This window comes from Dipodomys ordii, unplaced genomic scaffold (assembly GCF_000151885.1).
Source record: "Dipodomys ordii isolate 6190 unplaced genomic scaffold, Dord_2.0 Scaffold69, whole genome shotgun sequence".
NCBI classification, from domain to species: domain Eukaryota; kingdom Metazoa; phylum Chordata; class Mammalia; order Rodentia; family Heteromyidae; genus Dipodomys; species Dipodomys ordii.
In genome coordinates, this window is record NW_012267285.1 from 2261991 (window position 1) to 2273202 (window position 11212).

Consider the following 11212-nt stretch of genomic DNA (forward strand, 5'->3'; position numbering starts at 1 on the left):
AGCGGGCGCAGGTGTGCAGAGCCAATCTGCCAGCTGCGGCTCAGGACTGGGACAAAAATCTCGCGTGGACGTTCCCCATCCTTCCTGGTGTGCAGGCGTTTGGTCTCCCCACAGGGTGGGGAGGGGTCCCCTGAATAGTGAGTGCTTTGGGCGTAACCCAAAACACAGGCGATTAAGACAATCAAATGTTTGTCACGGATCACGCATGGCCACAGCCTCCTTTGCTGACATGGGTGTCCTTCCCCCCACATGTCTTGGGGGACAGGACGGGGACATGGGGGGGTGTTAAGCCTTCCTGAATTCATGCGGTGAAGCAAGTCTGGCTGTCTCCTAGTGTGGTGTGGGCGGGCTGGGCCGCAGGATTCAGTCACTTGTGGGCACTTGAAATGGACAGACTTTGGGCTGCTCAGTGCCAATGGCAGATGGCACTCAAGGCCTGTGGTGGGCACAGCGAGGGCCACCCGGGGGACAGCGAATGAGCATCGCAAGATCGAACTGGAAGATGGCGGTTCCCGAGACTGGCCCGGTCTCCGTGCCCAGCACCTGCAGGCCCACCTGGAAGATGCTGGTGTGCGTGCGTGCGTGCGTGCGTGCGTGCGCGCACACACTTGTAGTGTACGTGAAGGTGAGCAGCTACACGTGCGTGCGCGCACACACATGTAGTGTACGTGAAGGTGAGCAGCTACACACCTGACGCGGGGCCAGCCAGGGAGGGCCCCGCTGGCCACATGGGGCCCGCCCACCGGCTTTGTAAATAAAGTTTTATTGGAACACCGCCGTGTTCGTTCATTCCTGCACGAATTGCTTGTGGCTGCTTCTGCCCTACAAAGGCAGATGTGCACATCTGGGATAGGCACTATCCGGCCGCTAAAGGCAACGCTTGGACCCTCTCTGGAAAGGACTGCAGGAGAAAAGTGACTGGAGGACTGAATCCTAAGAACCTGTATCACCTCCTGTTCAACGCTCCCAGTGGGGCCGGGGGGGACTTGAACTCAGGCCCTTGCGTGTCGGAGGCAAGCCCTCAAACCACTGAGCTACAGCCCAGCTGTGGGAATCTCCCCCCAACTAGACAAGAAGCAGCTCTCTGCGCTCCCGTCTCTCTTTCAGGCTGAACCCTGATCCCTGCCAGTCTTTGGAGTCCAGAGAAGGTGTGTGTGCCCCCGCGTAGCGGCACGCACGCGCAGCACCCCCGCGGGCGTCCTCATTCACACGCCAGCTTGCTGTCGAAGCTGGACAGGCCGATGGCGAAGGCCTGCAGCGCGCACAGCGGGTAGTTGTAGTCCAGCGTGAACACGTCCTCCGCCACGCGGCCGAACTGCATGACTATGTAGTCAGCTGCGGACAGGAGCGGCAAGGGCGTTAGGCGGGAGCCGAGGATGGGAAAGGCGCCCCAAGCAGGCCGAGCGGCCATGGGGCTCCTTAGAAATGGCAATGGGAGGCAGTGGTGCAAGCCTATCGCCCCAGCTCCCTGGAGATGGAGAGCGGGAGACCGCCCCTTGGGCAGGGAAGTTCGAGACCCCATCTCAACCAATGACTGGGCACAGTGCACCATGCTCGTCACCCCCCAGCAGCTCGGGGAGGCCCAAGGAGGAGGATCACAGACCAGGCACAAAGGGAAGCCTACCAGATGACAGCAAAATAACCAGCGCAAGAGGGGCTGGAGGCTTGGCTCAGTGGTAGCGCACCCGCCTGGCAGGTGCGAAACCCTGAGTTTTAATCTCCAACCCAGAGCCAGCAAGAGAGAGAGGGAGGACTGAGGGAGGGAGGGGAGGGGAGAGGAGGAGAGAGAAATTGCAAAATGAACTTATATGCAGGGAGGTGGGGGGGGGCAGGGGAAACAGAGAAGGGGGGACATTATCCAATGCCTGACTTACAAAATCGGAACCCCTCAATATCCACGTTAACGAAAGCAATGGACGTGTGTTTTGAAACTTAGGGCACGTGCGTCTGGGGCTGGTGTGGTCTATCTACGATCCCGGCACTCAGGAGACTGAGGCAGGAAGACGCGAGTGTGCAGCAGCCTGAGCTAGGCAGCAAGTTCGAGACCAGCGTCAGCCCCACGGCAGGCCTGGCCTGGGCAAGCAAGCTCCCAACTGAGTGAAGGCAGAAGAGTCTAGAACAGCAGCTTGGATGCACTCCAGGGCCAGAGCCCAAGGGAGCTTTATTTACCCACAGTCTCCTGCGTGCACTTGGGCCCGGCAGCCCCCGCAAGACGGGTTCCAGGCCGGTCTCCCGAGGGCATGCTCCCTTCCGGCTCGGGGACGTGCCTCGGCCCGCCCCCCACGCCCCACGCCACTCACGGTCGTTCCCGTGGACAATCTGGAAGTTCTTCACGGAGGCCTGCGTGACGCGGCCGTGGAAGTTGAGCACGTAGGACTGCGTGTCGTCGCTCCACACCGGGGCCTTGTTGTGCAGCTCGATCAGGTTCTCCATGGCTTTGTTCTGCCACTTGGACAGCAAGCCCTCGTGGTCCTGCGGGAGGAAGCCACACGTGGACACCTGCGCGTGCGCACCGCGGCCCACAGGCAAGACCACAAGCCAGCCACGGGCACACGAGGTCAGCTGTGTGTGTCAGGTGTGTGTGTGTGTGTGTGTCAGGTGTGTGTGTGTGTCAGGTGTGTGTGTGTGTCAGGTGTGTGTGTGTGTGTGTGTGTGCGTTCCCAGCACAGGAGTGGCAACCCCCAGCAATAGTGCTCATCCTGGGTTTGGTCTATTTTTGCCACTTTGGGTTTTTGGTGGGCTTTCTGGTCCATTGTGGGGCTTGAACTCAGGGCCTGGGCGCTGTCCCTGAGCTCTTTTGCTCAAGGTGAGTGCTCTAACGCTTTGAGCCACAGCGCCAGTTTTTGAGTGGTTAATTAATTAAGAGTCTCACAGGGACTTTTCTGCCCGGGCTGGCTTCAAACCGTGATCCTCAGAACTCAGCCTCCTGAGCAGCCGGGATTCCAGGTGTGAGCACCGGTGCCAGACTGTCCGGAGATCGTACGTAATGGTCTCGTGAAGGAGCGTGTGGCACACTCCGGGCCTTCCTCGTGTCATACCACAGTCACTCACGGTCCTTGCGGGCGTGTTCTTACTTACATTCCGTGGCCGGAACGGGATCCGCTCGTGGTTCAGATTCATCCCAGGAATGATCACGGACATCTTCCTGGGGCCTTTAAATCCAAGTACGTTTGTTTCCTGGAAGACACAGGAAGGAAAGAAGCCGGGTTCCGGTCGAATGTGAGGCTTTCTTAGGGGTGCAAAAGGTTGGCGGAGCCAAAAGCACCAAAAGTGTTTTCTGACTTTGCTCCAGGTTAGACAGGAAGGGCGAATGGACACTAGGAAGCCAGGCACGGCGGCGTGGCCCCAGCCCTGAAGCGGGAGACAGAGGCAGGCGAACCCCTGGAGCCCAAGAGTTTGGCACTGCCTAGCCGCACAGTGAGACCCTGGCAAACGTATCAGGAGCAAGGTATGGCAGCGCATGGCTGTAATCCCGGAACTGGAGGGAGGCTGAGGCAGGAGGCTGAAGCGTTCTGAGGCCAGCTTAGGGTACACAGTGGGATCCTGTCTCAAACAAAGACAAAACAAAACCAAAGAAAGGAAGTGAGGGAGGAAAATTGATTTTGTTGGTTGGTTTGATTGGCTCAGAGGTAAGGAAGGTTTACTAAATTACATTCATGAAGAAAAAGGAAGGAAGAGAAAAAGCAAGAAACAGTACCAAAAAAATGAAAAATAAAGCCGGGCGCCAGTGGCTCACACCCACCATCCCAGCTACTCAGGCTGAGAGCTGAGGATCGCGGTTCAAAGCCAGCCCCGGCAAGAAAGTCCTTGAGACTCTGATCTCCAGTAAACCGCCAGAAAACCAGAAGTGGCGCTGTGGCTCAAGTGGTAGAGCGCCAGTCTTGAGCTGAAGAGCTGAGGGACAGCGCCCAGGCCCTGAGTTCAAGTCCCAGGACTGACTTAAAAAATAAATAACGACATCTAGCAACAGCTCACAGACAATTCAAACATGAGTCTGGACAAAATGATGCCAGCTGTAGTAACCTGGAAGGGAACTGGGTTAGAGGCTGGGGGGGGGGGGAGGGGAATGGAGAGGGACAGAGGAAGAGAGGAGGGAAGAGGGAAGGGATGGGGTCCTTACGTAGCAGATGGCCGCCAGCTCCTGTCGGGTGTGGGCCTTCTCCACCAGCCCTTGGGCCTTGACCGGGTTGACTCCGTGGTCATACACAGTGAACTTGGTCCCCATCAGGTTGGATCTAGCGTCAGGGGAAGAGGCCAGCAAGACACTTAGTATTTGTGTGTCTAGGAAAGAGGAGAAGCGAGAGATCCAGCCGCCTCTTCTCCGAAGCCTCCGCCGCCCACCTACTACAAAGCGCTCCCGTCATAAGGGGCCTTGGTTTCCTTTAACGTTTTCTTCCTGAGGCTTGAACTGGGGGACTGGGCGCTGTCTCTGACCTAGTTTTTGTGTTTTCTTTTCTGGTCGGTCGTGGGGCCTAAACTCTGGGCCTGGGCGCTGTCCCTCAGCTCTTCAGCTCAAGGCTGGCGCTCTACCCCTCGAGCCACAGCGCCACTTCCGGTTATCTGGTGGTTTATTGGCGGTGAGAGTCTTGTAGACTTTCCTGCCCGGGCTGGCTTTGAACTGCGATCAACAGATCTTGCCTTCCTGAGTACTTAGGCAGACAGGCGTGAGCCACCACGCTTGAGCGCATCTGTCCATTGTTCGCTGAGCGCAGGTGGACATGCTAACTGCATGTCAGCACCCAGGAGGGATGGGAGGGCGTGGGGGGGGGAGGGGGGGCTCCCACCTGAGCTTGCCTACGTAACTCTCCCCTTCACGAGACAGATCCGTGGGATCAATGGAGATCAGGTAGTTGGATGTTTTGCTCTTTTTCCGCTTCCTACCTGCAAGGAGAAATACCTGGAAAAGAGGGGTGGCGTGTCCATGGGTGAAGCCCACGGACCTGTGCCAGTCCCTCCACAATCTAACCTTCCGCTCTGGATCCCCCGTTTCCAACCCCTTGACACCCCACAATTCATCAGCAGGGGTGCAGGGTGGGCTGTGCGGGGGGGGGGGAAGAGCGCTTGGCCAGCCTGTGGGTGGAGGTGAGGAGGGGGGGGAGGGGACCCCCCCGGAACACCAGGCCCCGCACCTTGCGGCTCTCGTCCTTCTCCAGGTGCATGTAGTAGGTAGGGAAGAGCCCGCGGTCCATCCCCTTCTTGTCTCTGGTGATGCGACACTTGACCGTGACGCCCCGCGGGGCCGGGCTGTAGGCGAAGTCCTCCAAGTTCTCCACCTCCCCCAGCTGCAGCTCAGCCTGCGGGGCTGCGGAACAGGAAGCGCCCGGGTCCTGACGGCACAGCCGCGGGGGAACAAGGGAGACACACATAAAGGACTCACCCCCGTGACGTCAGCCGCCCGGAAGAGGAGACTCTGAACAGTCAGATGAGGGCGTGGGGACTGGGACTCGGCAAGGAGCCAAGTTCAGAAACAGGGATGGACGGGCTGGGAAGGTGCTCAGGGGGAGAGCGCTGGCCTGGCACGCAGGAAGCCCTGGGTTCGATTCCTCAATACCACAGACACAGAAAAAAAACTGCAAGTGGAGCTGTGGCTCGAGTGGGAGAGCACTAAGCCTTGAGAAAAAGCAGCTCAGAGACAGTGCCCAGGCCCTGAGTTCAAGGACTGGCAAAAAATAAATTAAAAAAAATAAGCTGGACACTGGTGGCTCACACCTGGAATCCTCGCGACTTAGGAGGCTGAGATCTGAGGATCGCAGTTCAAAGCGAGACCAGGCAGGAAAGTCTGCGAGACTCTTATCTCCAATGAACCACCAGAAAACCAGAAGTGGCGCTGTGGCACAAGTGGTAGAGGGCTCACTTTGAGCTGAAGAGCTGAGTGACAGCGCCCAGGCCCAGAGTTCAAGCCCCACAACCGACAAAAATAAATCCAGGCACCACTGGCTCACACCTGTAATCCTAGCTACTCAGGAGGCCGAGATCCAAAAGTCACAGTTTAAAGCCAGCCTGGGCAGAAAAGTCTGTGAGACTCTCATCTCCAATGAACCACAAAGAGCCAAAAGTGAAGCTATGGCTCAAGCCTTGAGAGAAAAAGTTCAAGGAGAGTGCCCAGGCCCTGAGTTCAAGGCCCAGGACAGGCAAAAAAATTAACATAAAAAGATGTAGCATTATAATAGCTACCCCAAGACGGAAATTCTAGAAGTCAGAGATGTTAAGCCTAAATGTGAACGTGTATTTGCAAGTGGTATTGAAACACCAAAGGCACGGCTCCGGCAATAGGGACAGTAGCTCCAAAGCGAGAAGCGTCAGGAGCACACACCGAGGCTGGCTCTGGTGAGGACGCAGAGCTGGGTCTCTCCCTTTCTGAGTGCGGTGACTGGAAACCTGTTTTCTTCCCTTCTTCCTCCTCACCATCGGACTCCTCCTCGTCGAAGTTCAAACTACTGGAGATACCTGGCAGCCAAGGAGATGCCGTCAACACCCACCACCACCACTTCCAAAACATCCGAACTAGGAGCTGGGCGCTGTGGCTCACACCTGTAATCCTAGCTCCTCAGGAGGCTGAGATCTGAGGATCATGATTTGAGGCCACCTGGGCCAAGAAAGTCATTGAGACTCTTATCTCCAATGAACCAAAACAAAAAACAAAAGGCTGGGAGTTGTGGTACAAGTGGTAGAGCACTAGCCCGGAGCACAAAAGGTCAGGGGCAGTGTCCAGGCCCTGGGTTCAAGCCTCAAGATGGATATAGAAAAAGAAAAACGCTGGCCAGACTCACCGTGCTTCTGCAGGATCTCCTGCAGGTCTGGCTTGGGCGAAGCGCTCTCCTCATTCACGCTGCCTTCTGTGTCTTCGTCAGGGGTGGAAGAGCTCACGGAGAGCACGTGCACTCTGCTTTCTGACTCGGGAGCCTCTGGTTTCAGGAAGGCGGCTGGCCCATCAATGCCTAGGACGCCAAAGAGAAAGGAGAGTGTGTTTTGTTGTTGTTGTTGTTTTGTGGATCGTTGGGCTTGAACTCTGGGCCTGGGCGCTGCCCCTCAGGCTCTTCAGCTCAAGGCGAGCGCTCTACCCCTTGATCCACAGCGCCACTTCTAGCTTTGCTGGTTATGTGGTACTAAGGAATTGAACCCAGGGCCTCAAGCATGCATGCATGCAAGCGCTCTACCACTGAGCCACCTTCCCAGCCCCTGTGGGAAGGGGCGTGGCTCCAAGGCCCCGCCCGCTGGGTCCCACATGACCCCTCCAGCTAGCCACTGCAAATCGGGCTGGGCAGACCTCCTGCACCATGCGAAGACCTGCAAGGGCCCCCAGCGGGGACCGCCAGGGCCTGCTCGCCAGCCCCGTGGAGACCCCGCCGCCTCGGTACCCACCGTGGAGGACCACGTCCTGGTGCAGGATCTGAGGCTCCACCAGGGGCGTCTGCTCCTCGCTCCCCCTGGGCTTCAGCCTGCGCAGCCGGGCCTCGGGGTTGGGCTGCACCATGAGGGGCTCCAGGCGCTTCTTCCTCTGCTTCTTCTCCAGCAGCGCCCTCTAGGGGAGAGATGCGGCACTGCGGTCAGGAACCTAGTCACTGACTCTGACCTGAGTTCAAGTCCCAGCACTCAAACACAAGGAGCACTTAACTATTCCTCAGTGTTCCTAAAGGGGTTGGGTTGAAGCTATGGAATGAGACCCTTGGCCTAGAGAGAGAGAAAAACCAGCAAGATCACTTGTTGGGGCTAAAAGTAACCAGTCAGAAGGTGAAATTGTTTTAAGGAGAAGATACAGGAGAGGGATGGCGGGGACGGGGTTGCTGGCAAGCAGAAGCTCCCTAGTATATCTAATGTGTGCTCTGGTGGTTCACGCCTCTCCTCCCAGCTACTCAGGAGGCTGAGATCTGAGGATCGCGGTTCAAAGCCAGCCCGGGCAGGAAAGTCTGTGAGACTCTGATCTCTAAGGAACCACCAAAAAGCCAGAAGTGGAGCTGTGGTTTAAGTGGTAGAGCACTTGCCTTGAGCAAAAGAGCTCAGGGACAGCGCCTAGGCCCTGAGTTCAAGCCTCAGGACCAGTACCAAAAAAAAAAAAAATCTTACTAACTTCCGTGAGATCCGAGGAACAGGAGTGGAAGTTTTACATTGGAATGCGTGCACGGAGAACGTCATCTCTAACAAGGACGGGTACCGATGGGCAGCCCCACGCACAGGGAGGGTTTCCACCAGGATCCTGTGCCCACCCGAGGAATCAACCCTCTCCCCCACAGGTAGCACAAGACACAAAACTCTTCCCTTGGGCGTGGGGCAGCCTGGTGAACTTGTGAAAATTAACACACCCCTCCAGGAAGTGTGTCCACAGGGCACTGGCGCCTCAAAAGAGCAAAGTCACGTCTCCATCTCCCCTGGAGATGGACTCAGAGGTGAGCTCAGGGCAGGTGTAGCTCAGGCTGGGACTTGCCTAGCGGGCACAAGGCCCTGGGTTTGGTTTCTGTGTAAGGGGAAGAAAAGCCAAGTGACTCAAGTGGACCGCAGGCAAGTGGGAGAGACAGAACTAGAGAGCCGTTGGGAGCGAGCCGCGGAGCACCTGATTGTCCAGTCGCAGCTGCCGAAGTCGCAGAGACTCATCTTCAAAGGCACTGTGGCAGAAACGAGCAAGAGACGCAAAGGTGAGAAAACCAAATCATTCCCAAGCCTTGTCACCGAGGGAGGGCTGGCTGAAGGGACAAAATATATTACCGTGGGAGCTGGGAGCTGGGCTCTGCGTGCGTGTGCGTGTGTGTGTGTGTGTGTGTGTGTGTGTGTGTGTGTGAACGTGTGTGAACTCGGGGCCTGGGCGCTGTCCCTCAGCTCTTCAGCTCAAGGCGGGCGCTCTACCACTTGAGCCACAGCGCCGCTTCCAGTTTCCTGGTGGTCCATTGGAGATCAGAGTCTCACAGACTTTCCTGCCCGGGCTGGCTTCGAACCACGCTCCTCAGATCTCAGCCTCCTGAGTAGCTAGATTGACAGGCGTGAGCCACCGACGCCCGGCTAATAACAAAACCTTGGAAAGCATGTTACGTGTTGCTCAGTGTATTGATTTTCGAAGACCAGACTCAACACGGCAGGCAGGAAGAGCATCCTTGCAGTTTCTGCCCAGCCCAGAAGACTCCCCACTGGTACCAAGACCAGCCTTGGGAGACGCCGCTTATTCGGTGCCGCCCCAGCGTCTCCACCACCGTCACTCAAGCTGACAGACCCGGGCAGACGTCGGATCACTCCCGCCTGCCACCCTGCCACCGGATCCCACAGGCCCCGCTCAGTAGAGACCACGGTGTTCACAGGACCCTGCTCTCCTTGACGCCTGGGGAAACGGAGACACACCTGCAGAGGCAGGATGAAGAGGTGCACACTAGTTGCGGCCTGTGATCCACTGCACTAAAACAGAGGAGACACCCCTGGGGCTCACCTGTAACCCCAGCACTCGGGAAGAAAGGCTGAGGCAGTAGGATCTCAAGTTTGAGGCCTGCCGAGTCTCCAACCAAGGTTGGGCACAGTGGCTCCTGCCTATAATCCCAGCAGCCTTGTAGGAGACAGAGGAAGGCAGATCGAGGTTCTGAATACAAGACCCTATTAGAAAAATAACTAGAGCAAAAAATCCAAGCCTCAGGAGGCCCCTCTCCTCCAGAGAAATGACAATGACACTTCCAAGTTGTAACCAGAGTTCTGGCCCACTAGGAGCTGGTGAGGATGTGAATCCATGGCGAACGGTAGCGGTCACTCCCGTCACCAGCTCCACAGCAGGGGTGAGGCCGTGAGGTCTGAGAAGACTGAAGGAAGGTACGCAGAGGCTCTCCTGGAGGCCGGACACCTCCTCAGCCCCGCCTGTCCTTCCCGGCTACTGTAGACCAACCAGCACCAGGCATGGCTGCTCTTCCTACTCCCAAATACGCGTTCGAGACACCATTCTCAGGGCTGGGCAGGTGGCTCAGTGGTAGAGCGCTCGCCTTGCATGCCTGAGGCTCTGGGTTTGATTCCTCAGCACCACATAAGCAAAAAGAAAAAAGCCGGAAGTGGCGCTGTGGCTCAAGTGGTAGAGCGCTAGCCTTGAGCTGAAGAGCTGAGGACAGCGCCCAGGCCCAGAGTTCAGGCCCCACAACTGACTAAAAAGAGAGAAAACGAAAAGACACCATTCTCTTTTGGTTGCTCTTTCAGAATCCCTCTCAAAACGTGAAACCTGCCAGGTATTGAGGGCTCACACCTGTATCCTTACTACTTAGGAGGCTGAGATCTGAGGACAGAGGTTCGAAGCCAGCCCAGGCTGGAAAATCAATCTATGAGACATCTGATCTCCAATAAGCCACCACCAAAAAGCTGGAAGTGGAGCTGTGGCTCAAAGTGGTAGAGCGCTAGGAGCCTTAGCACAAAAGCTCAGGGCAGCATCCACGCCCTGAGTTCAAGCCCCAGGACTGGCAAAAAAAGTGAAAACTTCCAGAGGAACCCAGCCATGGCTAAAAATGATCGGGAGACCCCCACCCCTAAATGCACCCCCTGCTCTTTGCTTCCCCTCCTTCCTGTATCATCCCAAGTTTTATGCCTTCCTACGGGAGGTTCAAGGGGGGAAGGTCGGGGGGGGCGCTTCAGGTCTCCCAGCGACGGACCCCCAAAATCCTAGGGGAGAATGAAACAAGCCTGTGGAAAGTCAACAACGCCCTTGCAGACACCTGGAAGGTTCTGTGGTCGACTTGGAAACCCAAACCAACAATGAGCGGTGAGAATAAACACACAGCCACGCGGCTCTCCTGGCTGGCTCTATTCTGTTTTAAAACAATGCGTGCTTCCTTGTGGATTGTTCGCTCACCGTAATAAAGCGAGCCACGAAAACCAAGGATCTATAGGGCCACAAAGCCAGGCTGGCTGGCCGCGTGGTTGCTGGCCACGGCTGGCCACCCCGGAAGTCCATTTTCCTCCCTAATAAGTGGGGGAATAACGGGCCCTCCCCCTTACAGCTAAGTGAGGGCCAATGGGAAGCAGCAGGTACATCGTCATCATTACTGAAACGTTTAAGAAAATCTTTGCATGGACTAAGTGTCCTGCTAGTTATAAAATGGAGGTGCTGACAACGCATCAAAAAGGGTGATTTTACTCTGACGTTTCTATAAAGAATTACCATGGACGCAGGGCTGGGAAGGTGGCTCAGTGGTAGAGCGCTTGCCTTGCATGCATGAGGCCCTGGGTTCGATTCCTCAGCACCACATAAGCAAAAAGAAAA

The 11212-nt window shown here is 56.6% G+C and overlaps 1 protein-coding gene across 1 annotated transcript; it reads right to left on the minus strand.

Moving 5' to 3' along the window:
- Positions 1-1040: 1040 nt before the first annotated feature.
- Tulp3 (tubby like protein 3) lies at positions 1041-10989 on the minus strand. Its single transcript, XM_013023606.1, has 12 exons — positions 10948-10989; positions 9200-9324; positions 8549-8600; positions 7363-7522; positions 6771-6938; positions 6314-6447; positions 5130-5327; positions 4785-4897; positions 4121-4235; positions 3079-3177; positions 2301-2472; positions 1041-1335 (listed from the first exon to the last, which is right to left on the minus strand). Exons 1-12 carry the CDS (start codon positions 10987-10989, stop codon positions 1202-1204), a joined length of 1512 nt encoding a protein of 503 aa, XP_012879060.1. The 3' UTR covers positions 1041-1201.
- Positions 10990-11212: the final 223 nt, after the last annotated feature.